The sequence below is a fragment of the Rhineura floridana genome, chromosome 5, assembly GCF_030035675.1.
Source record: "Rhineura floridana isolate rRhiFlo1 chromosome 5, rRhiFlo1.hap2, whole genome shotgun sequence".
Classification (NCBI taxonomy): Eukaryota; Metazoa; Chordata; class Lepidosauria; order Squamata; family Rhineuridae; genus Rhineura; species Rhineura floridana.
In genome coordinates this window covers 186,828,455-186,851,544 of record NC_084484.1, presented here as the reverse complement: position 1 = coordinate 186,851,544, position 23,090 = coordinate 186,828,455, and the positions used below count along the sequence as shown (strand labels likewise).

Here is a 23,090-nt window from a genome sequence, read left to right as displayed (position 1 = left end):
TTTTCAGGATTATTACTTATGTGTGTGTGATCCTTCCCATCTCTCTCTCGATTGTTTGCCACCAGTAGTGTAGCAGCAAATTCAGAAGTGCAGGGTCCCTTCAGGATAATCACAGCCACACCACACACACCCATTTTTGCTGCTGAGTTCAGAATGAGATCCTTGCTCATGCCTTCTCCCACAACAACAAATGTCCCTAGGAGCCGATAAGCATGAAAGGGAAGCGTGTTAGCTACTGGAAAGAGTCTTCTCAGTAGCTGACTCATCTCCTTCCACTCTGATTGGTTCTAATTAGCAGGAAAGGACAAGGAAGCATGTCAGGAGGCACTTTTCAGTGGCTAACACACTCCCCTTTCATGCAATTGGCTCATAGGATGCTGGAGATATAGGGACCCTGCTCCCAAAAGAATAAAGGGTCTTTGACCTCCTGAGACCCTGGATGACTACACCCCCGTTTGCCATCTTCAACCATTTGAAAAGGTGGTGGTTTAAATCAGCAAAATATAAATATTTTGGTGGAGGTTGTGGTTTGTTCAGTGCTGATTTCCATGAAATGACAACTAGACAAATGGAATATCCTGGACCAAAAAGCACTTGAAATCCCTATGCATTGTTCACCTTTGTAATTGTAATTAAAACCTTCTTCTCCAGCTGTTTGGCATCCGTGGGAGAAAGATCTTCAGGAGTGTAACTCCTTAAGATCTCAACGGGGGAGCGGGTCCCTGGCTGTCTCCTCGCCTTGCCCCCCCCACCACTGTGGAATAGGTAAAGGGAAGATATAGAAAACTGAAGTTTCTAAAGAGTCCAAAATCCTGACAACTAAAAATAGTTTTCCAAGGAAAGGGCTTGTGAAGGAATTCCACCTGTGACCCTCTGCAGGTCTGTCCAGGAGATTAATGAATAGCTCAGGATTACTGCCTCCGCCCACCCCACTCCCCGTCTCACCTCTGGCTACCTCTGTTCCAGCACTGCTTAAATGCTCATGAATTGTTGGGAAACACCCAAGGCCCTTTTAGAGATGGGCTCACCCTAACAAAATGCATGATTTCATTGCACAGGTGACAGCTCTCTCGCTCCTGAGCATCACAGATCAATCTTTTGCCATTTTTCGCTGGACTGGAATTCAGTGCACTTTGGAACTTGCAGTGGTGTTCAGTGCTAGACCCACGTATAGTAGGCCCACTGAAATTAATGAAATTGTCCATTAACTGTTCTGAGTAGGACTAGTGTTGAATGCCACCCTCGGTGTCAGCAAATCCTGGGACTAGCTAGTTCACCACCCAGAGTTATTCTTCCTTTGTGGTGCTCATTTACACCATTGTCCTTGTTCTGTCTCTTCATCATCCCTGGTTAGCAAAGACTGTTCCAGGACAATTTGTACATTCCTTCAAGTTGCCATGCTCCAACGACCAACAAGAGTTTCAAAGGCAGACAAGTTACTGGACTGGAATTCAGTGGCCCATTTGGTACTCTGGACCAAATCCTGGCACTCGCTAGCCCACTATCCAAAGACATTCTCCCTTTTGTGGTGCCCATTTACACCATCGTCCTTGTCCCATCTATTCATCACTTCTGGTGGCTAATCAGGAAGGGGAGAATGGATCTTTCAGGCCTTTCTGCCTCCTCTAAAGTAGCACCACTCCCGCCTGTGTTCATGTGACCCTGAAAAGCTCACAGGAGGGGTGGGATAAGAGTTCAGGATAAAGGACCCCCCAGCCCATTTTGTCTCAGGCCTATAAACAATATTTGTGCTTTGTCTGTTGTGCATGGCCAACATTTCTACACAAAAAAATACCAAACCACAGGAATTACCATATTGCCAATAAAATGTTTATTAAGTTGACTGTAGTTAATAGCATCCATTTACGTGATTAATAAACTTAATGTAAGGAAGCCAGATGCACACATTACATAATCTGTTCACAAAAGTTCAGTTCCTGTAGTGCAATTTTTGCATGGGTGGGTAGGTGGGTGTCTCCCCTTGACGACTATTTGGGAGAGTCCCAGCCTCAGTGGGGACTAGAAGCACTTTTGTTAAATGGAGTTGTGGCTGCCCTTGGCATACTCCTCCTCTCCCATCCTCCGGCTGCTGGTTTGCGGAGGACGCTGCCTCTGCAGGGGAGAACTTCACGGCCTTCCCATTCCGGCCAGGAAAGAGCCCTGTACCAGTTGAACGCTTCCATATTCCATTGCCAAAGGATGTTGGCTTAAGAAAGGACATTGCATTGCTCTGCGCATGCATCCTGTGTGCATCCTATTTATTAGCATGACTTTGGCCTATGCTGCTAAGGAATCATAGACTAGTACAGCCAGAAGGGGCCTATAAGGCTATCGAGTCCAGCCCCCAATCCAAATGAAAGCATACCGACAGGTGGCTGTCCAGCCACCCTGGAAATGCCACCCTGAACACTGCAGCAGATCCCAGCTGAGAACAGGACAGATTGGCCCTCTTCTGGGGAAAGGCAAATCAAGTATCGGGCTCTTCTGCAGGCTCCTCTTCCATTGCCAGCTCTATTTGCACATGGGGTGGCCTCTCCTCTGGTTCCACCTGAGGTGACCTCTCTTCATCTTCCACCTGAGGTGGCCTCTCCTCTGGTTCCACCTGAGGTGGCCTCTCCTCTGGTTCCACCTGGGGCAGCTTCTCCTCTGGTTCCACCTGAGGCCTCTCTTCAGCTTCCACCTCACCTCCAACATGTTCCTGAGGCAATGGAGTTTCACCCTCCTCAACTATGACCCCATCCTGGTGCACAACGACCTCCACAGGAGACCCCTGTCCCGAGCTGCCTGTGTCATGGTCGTAGCTCTGGAAGCTGTTGCGCACCTTCATGATGTACTTGTGCAGCACGCTGGCCCCGTCCAGGGGGTTGGCCGCTTTGCCATTGTCGGCCACGGTGCGGCGCAGATGCTTCATCTCAGAGTGGAGGCGCAGCACGGACTTGTTCAGCTCAGTCAGGCGGTTCCCCAGATCTGTGGGCAAAAGAAGACACAAAAAGGCGAGCCCTTGTATGGGTCGAATTCTGCCTCCTTGAAAATTCTAGTTCCGGCACCGCTTCCCATCACTTGGCAAGCCCAGTGGTTCCCCTGCTCAGGGCTTGGGGCCAACCTCTCACGGGGATGGGGACGGATCATGTGCCCTACTCTACAGAGGAGGGCAGACCTGCATTTGAAGGATTCGTCTATTTGAAAGACTCCCCAGTCCAAGGATGGTTTGAAAACATAGGGAGGGCCCCCCATAGCTCAGTGACAGAGCATCTGCTTTGCATAGAGAAGGTCCCAATTCAATCCCATTTCCAGGCAGGGCTGGGAGAGATGGCCATGCATGAAACCCCAGAGAGCGGCTGCCAGTCATTGTAGACAATACTGGGCTAGATGGACCAATTGGTCTGACATGGTATTAGGCAGCTTCCCAACCCTAAAAAGAGAGCGTGGGGTGGGTGAGCATGAAGTTGCCCATCAACAGTGAGTGCCTGGACCACAGACTGAGCAGCCGCAGCAGTCACCTTGACACAATCCTCCTCATTATAGTGAGATGTGTTGTGTTTCTATTCAAATGATAGTCATTATTTCTAAATTTGCATCTCCATGTTTAATTAGCATATGCAAATCTGTGCGTGTGCGTATTTAGACAATGTATAACTGGCCACCGTACCTTCACAACCTTTGCCTGCAAATATGGCTTTGGCAGCTATCTAAAACTGAGTGTGATCTAGTGAGAGCCAAAATGTTCCAGGGAAGACAGAGCGATCAAGGCAGTCAACCAATCTCTGCCCTGCTGCAACACTTCAGAATGCAGGTGGAGCGTCACATGACTGAATTTCCTACCCACACAGGAAACAAGCATATTAGGGAGGATATTTCTTTCTAGGCTAGACTAAAATTAAAACCCTTGTCCCTGACCTGATATTCCAATTTTCTATGTGCAGGTACTTCTCCTCCCCACCACACGGAGGCGTATTCCATCCATCATGTGAGATCCTGCCTACAGTCTGAAGTGGTACAGGCCAATCACCAGTTGGTTTTACCACATCAGTGAGAAGTCAACCCAGATAGAAGGCCAGTGTTATCTTAAATCTTATTTTCATATTTATTTTATAGGATGCCTTTCAATCTTATAATTCCCAGGACAGTTATTGATTCACACACAAAAGTGTAACATGTTAAAAACTTCCAGGCTTTAAGCAAAGCAACCACAACCACACACACACAGGGAGAGAGAGAGAGAGAGAGAGAGGAGTTGTGCTGCTACAGACGATTCCTGAACATTCACGCTTTCTCAGAACGAATGCATTCAGCTTTGATAGAAGACACGGATGGTCTGTTTGGCTGGCAAAAGCCTCATGCAGAACATCTGTGAGCAGCAGAGATGCTGAAGCAAAGAGGACCCAAGTGACAGGGAAGCTAGAGGAATGGATGGAGGACACAAAGACAGTCTGGTATGTATCCGTTCCCCCAGCCCAGCCCAGCCCACACGACTCATACAGCACCTCTGGGTGTGGAGAGGGGAACGTGAGAAAGCAGCCTGGGGAGAAAGAGCTAAAAACCCTCCCCACAACAGCACTGTGGCCACCATCCAAAACACATACACTCTGCAGCTGCATTTCTCAAAACTGCAAGATATTGTCATGGGCCCTATTCTACTCCATGTACGTGCCAATAGATTTATGTAATCCCACCCCCCCTCCCCCAGAGTTCTTGTGTTATATGTTATTCCCACTACATGTTATAGGAATGAGACTTTCCCTTCCCTCAAGTAAAGACAAGCCGTTCGTAAAAAACCTTTGCTCTCCCCCTCCAGAAAGTCTGGGCATTCAGCCAACTTTCTGCTTCTAACATAAATCATTAGAGATAACTCCATCTGGGAGGGGGTCAGTTTGCATGGCCTTATAGCGAAACCCCGAAAGGTTTAGTAGGTCCCATTTGCCATCCCTAGCAGATGGTGCGACGAGGCATTTGCAGCCTTGGCAGGAGGCAAAGAGAGAGGGCAGCTGATAAGGGGAGAAGATTCTTATAAAAGGGAGAGATGTTTTGGCAGCCAGCATCAGTCTTTTTGACTGATCCAATGGGTTGCTGCCTTGTTTGCTGCTGGAACTCTGAGGCTTGATTTAGCTACCATGGGAGAGCTTTTAGAATATTCATTCTTTTCTATTTTCTGTGCATTGACATCTAGATATCTAGATTGCATTACTGAATCATATGGAATAATATGTTGAATTCCTGCATAGTTTAGATGACATCAGATACTGTGTAACAGCCTTTAATATTGTATTATTGAATAATTCTGATTCACTGGCTATGGCCAAAGTCTTATGTGTGACTTATATATCTATACAGCGTACTGTAAATTCAATAAAAAGTATAAAATTATTCCGCTGTGGAACTCCCATTATTTTTCCTGACACACCCTCAGTCCTAAGGAAGTCTTGGGTGGGGTTTCCACTTTGGCCTGCCTGTTCAGACAAACTGCTGTGGGAGACTGCACTCGCTTTGCCCCCAAGAGAGAGAGAGATGAGCCAAGGCAGAGACTGGAATTTAAAGCCTTACACAAGGGGGCCTAGCAGGGTGGTGGAGAGAAGCAAAGACTATTGGTCACAGAGAGAGAAGTGATGGGCAAGAGAGCGGCAAGGTGAAAGAAGCTGTGAGGTGGGGAAGGGGGGCAAGAAGATGCAGGAAGTAGGACAGATGGGTTGCAAAGCAGGGACCGGGGGGACGATGATGGCTGGAGGAGGCAAAGGCCTCAGAGAAAGAGGTGAGGGGGCTGTACGGAGCCAAGCAGAAGTTCTGTGAAAGTGTGAAGGAACCCCTCACACAGGGCTTAAACTGGTGCCTTCCAGCTGTTTTGGACTATGGGCTTCTCCACATCTGAACATTATTCAGCTACTAATCCACACCGGCACATATTTGAATTTATATACAGTATGAGGGACAACTTTAGTCTTTCCCATTCATACCACCAGGTGCCAACCTTCTAATTCTATTATGCCAATTATGTACCGACAGGGCATATGCACACATGCACACCTTGTTTATTTTTTAAAAAAATCCCACCTAGGAAGAGGGCGAATGCACACTATCAAGCAATTGCAGAGTCTCAGAAAAGACTTTTGCCGTTTTCTGGTTTTGTGCAAATCTGAGGGGTCAAAATAAAGAAATACATGAGCAGACTGGAAATACATCTGAGCACGGCCGGAAAAAAAGAGAAAGCACTGAGGATGTAGAGGGTGAGCAAAGAGGAGGAGCAGGAAGTGACCACTGAGCCACCCCACCCAAAACACTGAGACAAATTGCTGTGACTCTGAGTGGAGCGGTTTGGAGCCCAACTTCCCCAAACTTATCTGATTATCCTGTATCAGGTAAACCTGAATTTACAGAGGAAAAATATCAGGATTGGAGTTGTTTGAGGGTAATGTCATGTGGACTACGTGAATTAAATGGGAACACATGCAGAAACCCTACAACTCCCAGCATCATATGGCTTGCTGGCTGGGGCTCATGGGAATTGTAGTCTAAAACATCTGGAGGGTACCAGGTTGGGAAAGGCTGGCCTAGGCTGATACTGTTGGCAGAGAGAGAGATGGGCAGCCAATACGGGATCTCCTCTTGCGGGGCGTCATGACTCACCTTTCCTCCGGCTCTCCTCAAACTCCCGCCTGGCCGTGTCGATGTAGCGCTGCACTAGCGCCTTGAGCACCTGGCGCCGGTAGGCAGCGCGGCTCTCCGCACGCAGGCCGCCTTCCTCCATGGATGGGTTACACTGAGGGGCAAAAGGACAGAGTCAGGTGATGACATCACAGACACTATCCAATAGGCAGTGGCGGATGACAGGGTGGGGCTGTGGCACTTACCTGACCTCCCAGTGGTGGAGTCGTCGCTGCTTACTGAGAGGGAGGGGGGCAAGACAGTTGGGAGTCTGGTGCTGTTACAAATGCACAGGTATGACTGCTGGAGCATTTGGAACACCAACTTCCCCACTGCCTTGTCCCTCCCACACTCCCCCCCCCGTGAGCCATGGCAACTCTGCTGCTGGGAGGACAAGTACGCACCGCTGTCCCATCCCATTGTCTGTTACTGCCAGCAGGTGCTTGTGACACTTGTGTAACTCCCACTTTCATAATAGCAAAGGGTGTACAATTTTAGGGGGGAGCAGAATTGCATGTTCCCTTCCAGGTCTGTACAAGGTGGACTTCTGCCCTCTGTTTCTAAACCCATTCTTGCCCTTCCCCCCACAAAGGGAACTTACAATGGTTGGGAGCGGGGGATATTTCTGTTGCCGCTTCGGTTTGTAACAGCAGAGGAAGCGGAAAAGGCCCCTGAGAGACGAAAAAGAATAAAGAGATTAGCAGAGAAATCTCTGAACAAGACCGAGTGATTGCACATTTTTAATATTATTATTAATTTAACAAAACTGATATACTGCTTGAGAGCCAGTGTGGTGTAGTGGTTAAGGTGTTGGACTAGGACCTGGGAGACCAGGGTTCGAATCCCCACCCAGCCATGAAGCTCCCTGGGTGACCTTGGGCCAGTCACTGCCTCTCAGCCTCAGAGGGAGGCGATGGGAAACCACCTCTGAATACCGCTTACCATGAAAACCCTCTTCACAGGGTCGCCATAAATCGGGATCGACTTGAAGGCAATCCATTTCCATTTTTCCATATACTGCTTAGTTGCAAATTTTTTTAACCAGTTTACAAAGGACAATCTAAATTATAATACCAATAAAAACAAACTTTAATAACAAATTAACATTTTTAAAAAGTATTTTAAAAGCAGCAACCTTAAAACCATTATGGGCTGCCTTCAAGTCAATCCCGACTTATGGCGATCCTACGAATAGGGATTTCATGGTGAGTGGTATTCAGAGGGGGTTTCCCATTGCCTCCCTCTGAGGCTAGTCCTCCCCAGCTGGCCAGGGCCTGCTCAGCTTGCCACAGATGCACAAGCCAGCCCCTCCCTTGTCCGCAACTGCCAGCCAGGGGGCAACTGGGCTCCTTGCGACTCTGCAGCTTGCCCACGGCTGCACAGGTGGCAGGGCACGTCACCCCTGAGCCACTCCCTGTGGGGGTGATCTTTAGCTGGCCCTTGACACCCAGGACACACGAGCGGGGATTGGAACTCACAGCCTCTGGACTCCGAGCCAGGCTCTCCTCTCCACTGTGCTATACCATTATACATAATAAAAGTGCATGTTAAAACTGCATGTTAGAAGTACAATGTCATCCAAGAATGTCTGAAGCAGCTCTGCCAATTTTCATAGAAATCTGGTATTTGCAACTGGTGGTCAGTAGTTTGTCCAAACCAAAAGGTCCAGGGCCAGCATCTTTAGGAATGCCTGCACCACTTTCTCTTTCAAGGTGACAGGGAGTGACTACCCCCTCATGCAATGAAGCATTAACCATGCACTGGACACAACCAGTCGAACTCCCTCTGATAGATGTAATAAGCCAAGAGGGAGAGGGGTCAAGAGGACAGATGGCCTAGCAAGCACCCTTCTCCCTCATCAGGCTGCATAAAGTGAAACTGATCCCACAACACATCACAGACTGCATCATTGGACACTTTGATTAGAACCGCGACAACAGCAGAGTCAAGTTGAGCAACTTTATCCTCTAAATTGTGCAGCCAGTTCATCCCAGCGAGTCCTCCAAGGCTCCAGGGGTCCTTCCCCCACCATGGGAGTCAGCAGCCTGCAGACAGAGCTCCGCCATCCGGCTACTAGAGGACGCAATGCAAGGTGCAAAATGCGCACCCTTTGCCGCTCCTCCTGTCCCATGGTGGGCACAACCTGTGCTTGGTCAGAGTGTGACTTGGAACTATCCCAGACATGTCCCCGCCTCCCATTTTTGATGCTGTCAAGTGCAGCTTGATGCTGCTCCTGTGGTGGCCAAATTACCTGATGACGTAGAAGATGGCCTTTGGTGTTGGGATGATGTTGAAGGGAACTGGCAGGGTCAAGCCTTCCCTGAAGAAAGACAAGTAGAGCTTGGAGCGTGCAAATTTCCATTCCACATCGGCATCGTTCTGCAGAGCGCATGAGGAAAGAGGCGGTAAAGAAAGTTCTGGAAACTACTGAGGATGCTCTTTATTTAAAGCACCTTCGCCCTGCTCTTCAGAAAAAAGCAGAGCAACTCACAGAAGATCAATAAAAACAGCAACAAACATTATCTGCCTGCAGGCAGAAAGCTCTTGACACCGATGTTGACACTGTCGAAGGGGTAAAATGAACTTTCAGGTACCCTAGTCCCAAGCTGAACTGCAGTGGGAGAGAAACAGCACTGACTGCAATGAGCCCAGGATGGGATGGAAATGGCTGCAAGTCTCTGGCTGGCCTGTGTAGACTATGGATTTGGAGATCCACCTCTCCCTTCCACACTTCCCAAACACCAGTCCGATTCCAGTATACAGTACGGCCCTGCTTTCCGGCATTTCGCTTTTCGGCGTTCCACTTTCCGGCTTTCTGCTTTCCAGCATTCCGCTGATGCGGCAGCTTTCAATTAGGGGAAATTCCCCATTTTAAAGCCGATTTTGCGGTTTTTCAGCATTTTGCAGCATTTTCGCGTCATTTTCACGCGACGCGACCCATTATAGTCAATGGGTTCCACTTTACGGCAATTTTGGCTTTATGGCAGGGGCCTGGTCCCTAACCCACCATATAAGCAGGGCCCTACTGTACCTCAGATGCCAAGCAAAGTGGGTGCCTCTTACTCATCTCCTAACCTGGGTCCCTCAGGAACACTCACCTCAATTTTCTGGAAGGAGCTGGTGATCATGGCAATGAGCATGTTGAGGAGGACGACCACCATGACGATGGTGAAGACCCCATAGAGCACCCTCCCCACCAGCTCAGCCACATAGAACTGGGGCATGTCGACCACATTGTGTTCCTCCATCCCAAGCATGGTCCAGAAGAGGAACTGGAAAGTCTCATTGAAGCTGCACAAGAGAAGGGTCAGCAAGCTGAAACAGCTGAATCAGGGGTACCCTCTTCCTGTTAATCATGTGGGTTACAGGGCTCCTCCTCGCAACCTCTTTATTCATCCTGATTTGCTTGCACAAAGCTTATGTAGCGATTATATTATATCCAATCTTTATAGAACATTCATTCTGACTTGCTTGCAGGGATTGCTATGAGCCTATAAACCTGAGAGACACTCCACCCCAACGTGGCCCATATGATTTGTAAAATGGCCTCACTTTGCAGAGAGGCTGCTTGAGACCTGATGGAAAATATAGCTGAAAGAGTTAAGTTTGTCATCTCATCTGAGAGGATGTTGCCAGTCATATGCAGATATCATGGCTTTTGGCAATCCAATCAATGCAATCCCAAAAGCAATTGTAAAAATTTGGCCCTGGAGAGAGCAGCCTATTGTTCAAATCTTATCAAGTCAGCTAAAAAGTAAATGCCCCCAATTGTCTTCACAAAAGAAAAGTCCACTGCCCTGACCATACAACTCATAATAGGTATGGAAATTAAGGAAGGACACCTGCCTGCTCCAATCAATTCTGCATTCTCCTTTGTGGCTTTTGTCCAGAAAGGTATAAAAACTGGACTCCTAGAGCGGTCCTGGGTTCTGGTTGCCCAGTTCCACTATGAAACTACCTGCTGAATGACTATTCTGGGCTCTGGGTCCTGGTCACTCGCTTCCACTCTGCTGAACATCACTCCACCTGAAATCACCTGCTGAATCATTTAGCCAGCCAGAACCCAGGGGTCTCACTCCCCTGCTTTTCCTTCCTTGCCTCTTGATCCCCGCCTGCTGAAACAGAGATCCCCGCTTGCTGAAGCTGCTTTGAAAGCTCTTTTCAGGGAGGGCTCCACTACTTTTCCTGCTTTGCTCTGGACCTTTGCTAGCCAAAGCAGAGATCCAAGGAGCCCTTTCGGGGTTTGCCTGCTCTACTGCTGTTTTCCTGCCTGACCCAGGACTTTCAGTGTGTTCCAGTTCTACTTTCAGATTGCCCACCAAGGCTGGGAAAGGTCTATCTTGCTCTCCATCCTGTCTTCTGGAGGTCCTTTCCCTACAAACTGTAGCCGCCACATCTGCTCCCCCTGCCTGTCTTTGACTCTGTGTGTGGCTGTGTCTTAGAAGCCATATCCTGGTCCTCCTTGCCCAGCTGTGCATGTCTAAGGCCTAGTTTGCAAAGTGAACCCAAAGAGAGGGTGAGAGAGAGTGTGCAGGCTAATGTGCCTTCCTCAGTTGTGCTGAACTCCCCCCATCTCCTCTTATGCCTTCTGTGCTTGCTCCTTCAGGTGTGTCTGTGTATTTTGAGTGTATACGTGAGTTTAGTTATGATTAGGTTTATTTCGCTAATTACCTCACGCATATTCTCTCACACTGATGCTAATAGATATGTATTGGTACTGAGCTATTCCCCACTGAAGTATTAGATCTGTATGTTTTGATTCTGTGTGTGCATGCTCAATACAGGCATACCCCGCTTAACGTCGCCTCGCTTAACATCCATGCTCCATACTCCACCATACCCCGCTTAACGTACGCGTGCTTCGCAATAACGGACACTTAGGCTGCTTTCACACATGGGGCTAAGAGCACTAGTTTAACGGATTAAAAGGTAGCGCTTCGTTCCATATTTAAAAAATCCCTTTCACACTGCAGTACCTGTTATATCGGCATTTTGTGCAACAGTCGTTCACACACAGAGCACAGTTTTTCTCCCCCCCCCCCCCAAGTCGGCCTCACGCGACACCGGATGAGCTGGTTTGAGGCCTTTCAGTGTGTGGGCGGGTTGAAAGAGGCACGATCGCAAACGCAATCAGCTGAGAGGCGCAGCAGCAGAGGCTCCTCTTTCAGGAGCAGCTGGGATCGGCTGGGAGGCACAACGAGGGCCGTTGGTAAGGGCAGGAACGCACTGCATGCTGGGAAGGCTGTCATGTGAGCAGCGGCAGCTAGCGCAAAACTCCCACGATCTTCCGTGTCCCCGGCCTTGCTATCGGAATTTTTGAGGTATCATTTATTGCAGGATTTAGCGCTAAACTTCCACTACATTCCACCAGAATTCCGGAGCTACCCGTTATGTCATGTGAAAGCTCAAATTTTATGCGCAAATTAATAGGAAATAAATCGTCAGAATAACGGAATAAAGTGCAGTGTGAAAGCACCCTTAATGGCATGACGCTGCTGCCATCTAGTGGCGATTGCCGTGCAGTACATGCATAGATAATCGCTTCACTTTAAGTACATTTTCACTTTACATAGACGCTCTGGTCCCATTGCGTATGTTAAAGCGGGGTATGCCTGTACATATCCCCATGTTTAAGGTCTGTGTGAGTGTAAGTTACTGAGTAGATCTGCCAAGACGCACTATTGCCAATGTCTAAAGATCCTAATTCACAAGACTTCTAGAACATGTGACTGTGAAACCCGTGTCTACAGAGGAATCTTGCTAACAATATGACAATGAGCACTCATCCTGATTTGCTTGTGGGGTGTTAACACGTCTTCCCATTTATCATCCATTCATCCCACACTTTTCAATGCATTTTTCCTAACTTCAAAAAGTCCATTCTTTTCTTAAAGTGCATTTATTTATTATTTATTTCTTGAATTTGTATCCCGCCCTTCCTCCCAGCAGGAGCCGAGGGCTCCAGAGCCCCGAATGTCCAATCTCGCTCAGGCACCCTCTTTTTCAGCCCTGCCCCACCATCTCCCTTGCCCCCCTCTCCGCAAGCAAGCTGCTATACCTCCCCAGCCGCTCAGACACTTGGTAGTGGACGTAGATGTTGTTCATCCCGCACAAGAAGGCAGTCAAGATGATCATCATGATGAACATGAACCTGGAGGGCAGGAGATGCACAAGGAAAGAAATCCATCATCGTCATCATCAATGATAATAATTTTTGTTGTTGTTATATGCCTTCAAGTCGATTACGACTTATGGCGACCCTGTGAATCTTTTTTGGATATATTCATATGGTTTTCACGGTAAGGGGTATTCAGAGGTGGTTTACCATTGCCTTCCTCTAAGCCTACAGCACCTGGTATTCCCAGGCGGTCTCCCATCCAAGTACTAACCAGGCCTGACCCTGCTTAGCTCCAGAGATCAGACAAGATCGGGTATGTTCAGGGTAAATACAATATTAAAATATGTTAAAACAAATTATAGTCAAGAGGATAGGGTAAGCCCTAAAACAGCCTTTCCCAACTAGTGGGCCACCAGATGTTGTTGGACCACAATTCCCATCAATCCTGACCAATGGCAATGCTGGTTGAGGCTGATGGGAGTTGTGGTCCAGCAACACCTGGTGGCCCACTAGTTGGGAAAAGTTGCCCTAAAATATATAGGCCAAGTGTCAAAGGCCAAGTTAGAGAGGTGCATCTTCAGCATACCGGGAAAGCTGTACAACAAAGATTGCAGGTGCACTTCTGTGGGGAGGGAGTTCCACGACAGAGGGGCTGCCATAGAGAAGGCCCTGTCCCAGGCTGAGCATCTGAGGGTGGTGCAACTATCAAGAATGCCCCCTCTGCCAGTCTTAACAGCCGAGAGTTCTGTAGGGAAGGAGGCAGTCTTTCAGATATTTGGGGCTTAGGTTGTTCGGGTCTCCCTCTCTACGACATGGACAGAGGCTGGTGCCTCATTCCTGCCAGTGGGGTTCCATTTGGCATGCTGGCCTCCTTGCCAAAGCAGCCTCCCTCTTTAGGGCAATGGCAGGCTCCGCTCGGACTGGAACACGATGAACCGGTCATGTCCTGCAGGGGCTCCATTCTGAGGCTAAGAAGTGAGTGGAAAGGGATGTTCAAGATATTTTCTGGATCTCTGAGGGGAAGGGAAGGGTTGCTGCACTGCAGAGCCAAGGAGGGTGGTTGTGATGAGGAGAGATCCTGGTGCCCCACCTAATCATGTCATCAATCATCTTGCCGATGGAGATCTGCAGCGTCCCCAAGGTTTCGTGGGCGGGCAAGATGTAAGCCAGGCGGGTGAAACTCAGCATGCTGGTCACTGCAAAGAGCACCTCGGCCATGAACTGGGGGTCTTCGGTGTGCCACTCCCCACGATCTATGTCATAAAGGGGTGAAAGGATCAGAGAGAAGTGGGTGACATCTGTGCCAGTTCTGATTTAGAGGGGACATCATGACAGTACAATACTGGCAGGGCCATGCACATCATATGCAAGTTCAGGTCTGCCAAGGTTCTAGTCTTCATTTTGCTTCTGCTGGTCATACTCAGAGCTCTTCCCTGTTGGAAACCTTGTCTTTTAAATGGTAAGGCAGCCTTGGCCAACCTGGGGCCCTACAGATGTTTTGAACTACAACTCCCTTCAGCCCCAGCCAGCATGACTGTATGTTACTGGGGCTGATGGGAGTGCAATGAGCTGCACTGGCTGGGGCTGATGGGAACTGAATCCAAAGTATCTGGAGGACAGCAGGTTGGGGAAGGCTGGGCTAAGGTTCTGAGGATGTGGATCGTATTGAATTGGGTGACAGGAACATAGATTTGTGTATTTCTTTATTTAATTAATTTGTATACCACTTCATACTTGAAAAGAAGCCATTAAAAGGTTTAGTGTTTTATTATCATTATTATTATCATTATTATTTGATTTATATCCCGCCCTTCCTCCCAGCAGGAGCCCAGGGTGGCAGGGTGTTGTACAAAAACAAAACAAAACTATACATTTAAAACAATGCAAAACATTTAAAAGGAACCATCATAATAACATTGTGATGTTGGCAATTTTTTATTCAATACCTTTCTTAATTATCTCTAGCATGGAATTTGCACTGTCCCCCTTTGTGATTCCCAGCAACTGATATGCAGAGACATTCTGCCTCTGAGAGTGGATGTAGACCACAGCTATCATGGCTAGTAGCCACTTTGGAAGTCACATGATCACATGCAAGCCTATCGCCAAACAAAAACTTCAGTTTTACCTCCTTTGCGTGGAGCTCACTGACAGATGCACCTCGGGAGGCAGGAGCCGGCAGAAGGAGGAAAGTGGAGTGTGAAGAAAAGGGACCCCAGCTTGTGGGAGGCACTCACCAGCTTCAGTATAATAACGGCATTCTGGAGAGGGCGCTTGGGCATCCAGGCAGAAAACACGGCCCTTGAGGAATATCAGGAGTCTGAGGACGAAGGAGGCCAGGTACATACTGAGGATGACAATGTCCAAGAAGTTCCACCAGTCCAAGAGGTAGCTACGCAGACCCTCAATCCAGACCTCCTTGCACTCAAACCAGAAGAAACCTGGAAGAGACACGCACATGCCATAGGAAACACCCCGAGGACCACGGGCCCCCATTGGACCCATGGCACCCGTGGCTATTCATTGTCATGACCCAGGGCTCGGTCTCCCATCCTCAGGGGAAGAGGCCGTGGATTCAGAGGACACCTTGGACCAGGAGGAGTATATGCCCTCTGAACCAGCCTTTAACATCCCTGGGAACTGGAGCTCTGTAAGAGGAACAGAGGTCTCCTCTCAGCACCCTCAAACTGCAGTTCCCAGGATTCTTCATGGGAAGCCATGGTTGTTAAATTGGTACCATAGTGCTTTAAATGCAGAGTGTGGATGTGGCCAGACAGTGATTGAGGCATCCAGAAAATCCACAAAGGGGTGTATGTGCAGGATTATCCCTTGCCGACATCCTTGCCCTCCGCTGCCAGTCTGACCTGCGCCACAGACCTGCCACCCATATCATGTGGAGCGAAGTCTCCCACATGCTCTGGTTCCGCCCCGAGAAGGACTCATGGTGGTACTCCAGGACCAGCGACTCCACCAGCAGGAAAACCAGGAACCAGACATACGAGGCTGAATGCAACAGGAACTTGATCACTGGGATCTTCAGTATTTTGCCAGCCTGATGAGAGATGAGAAAACCCGAGTGAGGGGCATATGGCGTTTTAGGAGGGAACACACCATAGATGCCCATCAGCTTTCCCCAATCTGCTGCCCTCCAGGTGTTTTGGATTACAATTCTAATCAGCCCCAGCCAATCATGTAGTCCAAAACATCTGGAGGGCACAGAAATCAGGACTGGCTTAAGTTATTGGCCAGCTGTGTGTCACTTTACATTTTACGTCATTTATTTTTTCTGGTATTTTGAAATTGTATACCACCTTGTGTGCCTTGGCAGAAAGGCAGTCAGTCCATCCATCCATAGCTGCCTTGGTTACACATGTGCAAATTTCTTATTACTCCTCCTACCTGTCCTTCACAGCGAAGTCTCAGGGCAGGTTTAAATATGAGTTTAAAATACTGTACATCATTCAAAGCAATTAAAAACAACTTAAAATCACAACTTCACAAAAAATATAGGGTAGGTACTAAAAAGATACATCCCAGGTGTTGAAAGCCAGGGTAAAGAGGCATGTCTTCAGCATTCACTGAAAACTGCACAGTGAAGTTGCCAGACGCACCTCGGTGGGGAAGGAGTTAGGGGCCACCACAGATAATGCCCTCTCCTGGGCCACTTCCCCCCCTCAAAATTCCAAGGGTGGCAGAACTACGAAAAGGACCCTCTCTGCTGATCTCAACACCCGAAAGGGTCTGTAGGAGAGGATGTGGTCTTTCAGGTATTGGGGACCTGTCATTTAGGGCTTTAGACACTAGCATGAGCACCTTGAATTGAAACTTACCGGCAACCAACGCTGCTGTTTTAAAATGGGTTATACGAGTTCTAGAGGGAACCACAGCCAATAATTTGGCTGCTGCATGTTGGACCAGTTGAAGTTTCTGAGTTGTCTTCAAGGGCAGCCCCACATACAGCGCATTGCAATCACTACTACTACTACTACTACTACTACTACTACTACTACTACTACTACTACTACTACTACTACTACTACTACTACTACTATTAATTACATTTCTATCCCACCCTTCCTCCCAGATGGAGCCCAGGGTGGCAAACAAAAACACTCTAAAACATCTTAAAAACAGATTTTAAAATATAGTATATTAAAACAAAACATTTAAAAAAAACACATTACAACATCTTTTTAAAAAAAGATCTTTTAAAAATCATAAAAAGCAATTCCAACACAGACGCAGATTGGGATAAAGGTCTCTACTTAAAAGGCTGGTTGAAAGAGGAAGGTCTTCAATAGGCGCCAAAAAGATAACAGAGATGGCACCTGTCTAATATTTAAGGGGAGGGAATTCCACAGGGTCGATGCCACTACACTAAAGGTCCATTTCCTATGTTGTGCAGAGCAGACCTCTTGATACGATAGTATCTGCAGGAGGCCCTTGTGATGTTCCTATATTAATGTATATATGGTAAGTGTTGTTGTTTTAGAAGATACATGGTAAGTGGAGTGAAAGAGGAGGGGGAGTGAATGGGCAGTAGAATGCGAGATGATTGGCTGAGTGTTTAAAATGGCTGAATGTATAAAAGGAAGAGTGAGAGTGGAATCTGGGGGGGAGAAGAGAAAGAGTGGGTTGTTTGGTGGGTTTGAGAGAGTGGTTTGCCAGGAGAGCGTGAAGAAGGAGGGAGGTGGAGTTCGGATTAGTATTGAGTAAAACCATATGCTTATGTGCCTTAAGAAGAAATCTTGTTAATCTTGTTAGCTTTGTTATCTGTAATAAATACCTAATTTGGTTACCCAAAGGCCTGATCCTTGGCTGGGGTTTCACAGACCAGAAGGGAGGGTAAGGTAATGACCAAGGCTGAAGGGGAACTGTAACAAATGGTGGCAGCGGTGAAGAGAATATCAATACCAGTATTCAGAGTCTCTGGGAATACTAGTATTAGGACGTGACTGGTGGTTGCCTAGCAGGGGGATCTATTGAGATCTGTGCTAGAGCGGATAGGTAAACCATAAGAGAGTGCAGTCCGGACTGGTGGAGTCCCTGGTGGTGCCTAGTGACAGGCAGTAGCCACGCGCAGGTAGGAACCTGACAGGGAGAGCCAGGGAAGGACGCATCACACATGGTGGCAGTAGCGGTGGGATACGAACAACAGAGAATCCAGATACGAACCAAAGAGAGTCCCAAAGACACATGGTGACAAAGGAGACTACGTCACAGGTGTTGGCTGTAGCAGTGAGATACGAATACTAGACAATCCCTAATAGTTGTGTGGCAAACAGAAATAACAAAACAAGATTTCTTGTGAGAGTGACTGGCAAAGAGTGTGTGGCAAAGAGTGAGTGAACTCAAACACCATGGCTGAATACATAAAAATGAAAAGAGAGGAGCTGGTGGAGAAGTGCATAACATTCAATTTACCTCACGAGGGTAAAGGGGTAGATGAATTGAGGGTAGCACTTATAGGATTTGCTACTGCCCAGCAAAAACAACCTGTCAGAGAAGAGACCCCAGAAGGATACTTAAGCAATCCTGCTTATATAGAGTACTTGAGAGAGAAGTTAAGATGGGAGGCTGATGAAAAAGACAAGCAGAGGGAGTTGGAAGCTGAGAGATTGAGGAGGGAGGCTGATGAGAAAGAAAAGCAGCGGGTCTTTGAGGCTGAGGAAAAAGATAAACAGAGGGAGTTGGAAGCTGAGAGATTGAGGATGGAAGCTGAGAGATTGAGGATGGAAGGTGCAGAGAAGGAAAAACAGAGGGAGTTGGAAATTGAGAGAATGAGATTGGGGTTTGAGGAGAGGGAGAAGCAACGAGCAGTGGATGCCGAATTACAAGTAGAAAAGTTAAAATTTGAAAGAGAGAAGTTTCATTCTGATGAAACAAGAAAGGACAGAGATGGAGCAAAAATAAAAATTACTCCAAAGGACTTTGCTGTCTATGAGCCTGGTCAAGATCCTCAAATTTACCTCAGCACCTTTGAAAAAGCAGCTCAGTTGTGGGGGCTACCTGAAGATAAATACATGCAGTATTTATCAAATCTGATTAAAGGGGAATTGGCTGAGGTATACCAATATTTCCCCTCAGACAGGCCCGTCACCTATGCTGAATTCAAAGAAGCAGTGTTTAAAAGATTCAGACTGGGGCCTGATTATTTTAGAAAGCTTTTCAGAAACTGCCAGATACAGACAGGGAGGTCTTTTGTGGAACTGGGAGCAAAGTTGATGGATATATTTGGAAAGTGGATGAGTAGTGCCAAAGCTCAGTCTGTGGAGGAGGTGAAAAACCTCATGATATTGGATCAATTATACCATCAGTTACCACCAGAAATAAGGTTCCTGGTCAAAGACCGTTCCCCTACATCTGTGCAGGAGGCCGCAGAGATGGTAGATCACTTCGCCTCTAATAGAACTGGCTGGGTGGGGAAAACATCAAGAGAGTTTAAACCCAGACCATATAGTGCTGGCAGAAGGGATGTGGTACCACAGCGAGTGAGTCCTCCATTGAAATCTGAAGGGCACAGGACACCCCAGAGTGGATCTGTGTACCCTAAAAGTGAGGAGAAATTATGCTACAAATGTGGTAGACCGGGGCACCTACGTTTTCAATGTGAGGTTGCCAACCCCATTAGTAATCCTGCTCAGACAAGGACAGTGAAAACAGAGCCCAAGGCTTTAGAAACAGCGAAAAAGGTTCAGTTCTGCCAGATAAACTGGACAGAAGTAACAGACCTTGATTCAAGTCTGAGAGAGGAAGTGAGTGTACAAGGGGCAAATTATTGGGCATTGCTTGATACTGGTGCCGCTCAGACATTACTGAGGCCAGATTTAATAAAATCTGAGGTAATATTACCTCAGGAAACTGTGACTATCCAAGGAGTGAGAGGTCAACCAGAAAGTTTGCCTGTGGCCCTGGTGGATATGACTTGGAGAGGCTGAGAGGGCCGATATAAAGTAGGCATTAATGCCCAGCAACAAGAACCAGTAATACTGGGAAGGGATGTAATGGGCGCCCAAGGAAAGATCTATGTAGTGACCAGACAGCAACTTGGCAGAGAAAAAGAAGCCATATTAAGGGGGGCTGAAACAAACAGGGTGGATTCTGTTAACCAGCCTCAGGTCACCATAGCAACCACTAGCAGGCCTGCTGAAGAAGACAAACTGTATCAAGTGGTCTCTGGGGAAGAGGCAGATCAATTCAGGGAAGAGCTGCAAAAAGATATAAGTTTGAAGCAGATAAAGGAACAAGCTCTGACCCAACAGATTCCTTTCACTGACAAACTGAAGAATCAAGTTGTGTGTGAGAATGGGATTTTATATAGACTGTGGATGCCTGCTGAGAGAAAGGATGAATGTGAACCAGTGAAACAAATGATGGAAGTGGTGAAAGAGAATTTGAGTCAAGCACAGGAGAAGCAACGTTACTGGTATGACAGAACAGCCAGGGAACGTGTGTATGATGTGGGAGATATGGTTATGGCGTTCATACCCAGGAAACATGACAAATTACAGGCTAACTGGGAAGGACCATATACCATCAGAGAAAGGCTTGACACAGTGACGTATGTAATTACCACAGACCAATTAAACAAAAACAAAGTGGTTCATGTAAATATGTTAAAGCCTTACCATACCAGGGATGCACAGGTGTTGCAAGTTACCTTATTCCCTGAGGGAAGTGGGCCTGAACTTCCAGATTTGGTACAGGAAAGCAAAGACAAAGGAGGGGTAGATCAAGTGGAATGGTCAGAGGAGGTAGAGGAGGAAGTAAAAGAAGAGATTCTGAGAGTTTTGAAAACCTATAGGAATCTCTTTAGCAACAAACCTGGCCGAACCAGTATAGTTATACATTCCATTGATACTGGAGATCATGCCCCAATCAGATCTGTTCCGTACCGTGTGAATGGGAAAGTTTTGAATGAGATCAAAAAGGAGGTGGAAGATATGCTGGAATTAGGAGTGATCAGGGAATCCATCAGTCCCTGGGCCTCAAGTATTGTCCTGGTTCCGAAAAAAGATGGAATGACAAGGTTTTGCATTGATTATCGGCTAATCAATAAAATTACTGTCCCAGATGCGTATCCTATGCCTAGGGTAGACACAATGTTAGAGTTATTGGGGGCAGCAACCATTATCTCTACACTAGATCTCTGTAAAGGATTTTGGCAAATGGAACTAGACGAGCAATCCAGAGCCAAAACTGCCTTCAGTACACCAGATGGGTTATATGAGTTTGTGACCTTACCCATGGGACTAAGGAACTCACCAAGTTCATTTCAGAGGCTAATCAATACTGTGCTGCGAGGCATGTCAGATTTTGCAGTGGCCTATATCGATGACGTGGCCATTTTTAGCAAGTCGGTGCCTGAGCATGTCCAACACCTGACAACAGTATTGGAGGCCTTAAGAAAAGCAGGCCTCACAATAAAAGCTAAGAAATGCCAGTTTGGACTAAAGGAAGTAATCTATTTAGGACATAAGGTGGGGAGTGGGAAAATCACCCCCTTATGGAGCAAGGTGGAGGCAATACAAGCGTGGCCGATCCCCTTAACCAAAAAACAAGTAAGGGCATTTCTGGGTGTGGCTGGATTTTATAGGAAGTTTGTGAGAAATTTTGGGGAAATAGCAACCCCCTTTGCATGAATTAACAAAGAAGAAGTGTTCTGAGCGTGTGGTATGGACGGATGAATGTCAGAAGGCTTTTGATCTACTGAAGCAAGCCTTGTGCCAAGGACCCATATTAATAGCACCAGACTATGAGAAACCATTCATTGTGGCTACAGATGCGTCGGACCTGGCGCTGGGAGTCGTCTTGCTACAGGAGAGAGAAGGCACCAGACATCCAGTGGCGTACCTGAGTCGCAAGCTGACGCTGAGGGAGAAAAACTATTCGTCGGTCCAGAAGGAGTGCCTAGCGGTCGTGTGGGGACTGAACAAGTTGCACCCATACGTGTGGGGACGAAGATTCACAGTGACTACGGATCATCGGGCCTTGTTATGGTTGCAGACTATGAAAAACCATAACACTATGCTGCAGAGGTGGTCCTGGGCCCTACAGGACTATCAAGTGGACTTCCAGTTCATAAAAGGCAAGGACAATGGACTTTCCAGGCAAGTGGCTGGGACTGCAGTGACGTGACCAGACAGAGGAACAAAGAAAGACATTTTCCCCATAGAGACTTTTATTTGTTAACGCGACGTATAAATCCTGGAACAGGAATAATACTCTGCTGTTGTTTAAGGGGGGGGAAATGTGATGTTCCTATATTAATGTATATATGGTAAGTGTTGTTGTTTTAGAAGATACATGGTAAGTGGAGTGAAAGAGGGGGAGTGAATGGGCAGTAGAATGCGAGATGATTGGCTGTTTAAAATGGCTGAATGTATAAAAGGAAGAGTGAGAGTGGAATCTGGGGGGGAGAAGAGAAAGAGTGGATTGCTTGGTGGGGTTTAGAGAGTTGTTTGCCAGGAGGGAGGTGGAGTTCGGATTAGTATTGAGTAAAACCATATGCTTATGTGCCTTAAGAAGAAATCTTGTTAATCTTGTTAGCTTTGTTATCTGTAATAAATACTTAATTTGGTTTACCAAAGGCCTGATCCTTGGCTGGGGTTTCACAGACCAGAAGGGAGGGTAAGGTAATGACCAAGGCTGAAGGGGAACTGTAACAAATGGTGGCAGCGGTGAAGAGAATAACAATACCAGTATTCAGAGTCTCTGGGAATACTAGTATTAGGACGTGACTGGTGGTTGCCTAGCAGGGGGATCTGTTGAGATCTGTGCTACAGCGGATAGGTAAACCATAAGAGAGTGCGGTCCGGACTGGTGGAGTCCCTGGTGGTGCCTAGTGACAGGCAGTAGCCACGCGCAGGTAGGAACCTGACAGGGAGAGCCAGGGCAGGACGCCTCACAGCCCTCACCTGCACAGCACAGTGGTCGGCTGGGTATACAGTAGGGCCCTGCTTTTCGGTGTTCCGCTAATACAGCGGTTTTTAATTGAGTAAGGCACCACTCATACGACGCTTGTTCCGCTTTTACGGTGTTTTTCGGGCATCGGGCACCATTCTATTGACGGAGTTCCGCTTTTAGGCGGGGGTCTGGAACGTAACCCGCCATATGTGTGGGGCCCTACTGTATAAGGGATAAGGAGATCTTTCAGGTATCCTGGTCCCAAGCTGTATAGGGCTTTGTACGCCAAAACCAGAACCTTGAACTTAGCCTGGTAGCAAATGGGCAGCCACTACTACTACTACTACATTTATATCCCACCATTCCTCCAAGGAGCTCAAGGTGGCATATAAACATGTTCCTCTCAATTGTATCATCACAACAACCCTGT

At 47.4% G+C, this 23,090-nt stretch overlaps 1 protein-coding gene and 1 pseudogene across 1 annotated transcript in view; both read right to left on the bottom strand.

Moving 5' to 3' along the window:
- Positions 1-1,840: 1,840 nt before the first annotated feature.
- Positions 1,841-23,090, bottom strand: part of XNDC1N (XRCC1 N-terminal domain containing 1, N-terminal like) — a 58,242-nt gene continuing 36,992 nt past the window's right edge. Inside the window, exons 16-24 of the mRNA XM_061629741.1 lie at positions 15,632-15,806; positions 14,992-15,195; positions 13,845-14,007; positions 12,695-12,787; positions 9,735-9,927; positions 8,888-9,015; positions 7,238-7,307; positions 6,619-6,751; positions 1,841-2,967 (exon numbers count right to left, since the gene is read on the bottom strand). Coding sequence (XP_061485725.1) covers positions 2,468-2,967; positions 6,619-6,751; positions 7,238-7,307; positions 8,888-9,015; positions 9,735-9,927; positions 12,695-12,787; positions 13,845-14,007; positions 14,992-15,195; positions 15,632-15,806 — 1,659 coding nt within the window. The 3' untranslated portion in view covers positions 1,841-2,467. The remainder of the gene's footprint in view (positions 2,968-6,618; positions 6,752-7,237; positions 7,308-8,887; positions 9,016-9,734; positions 9,928-12,694; positions 12,788-13,844; positions 14,008-14,991; positions 15,196-15,631; positions 15,807-23,090) is intronic.
- On the bottom strand, positions 12,977-13,095 carry LOC133386360 (5S ribosomal RNA; annotated as a pseudogene).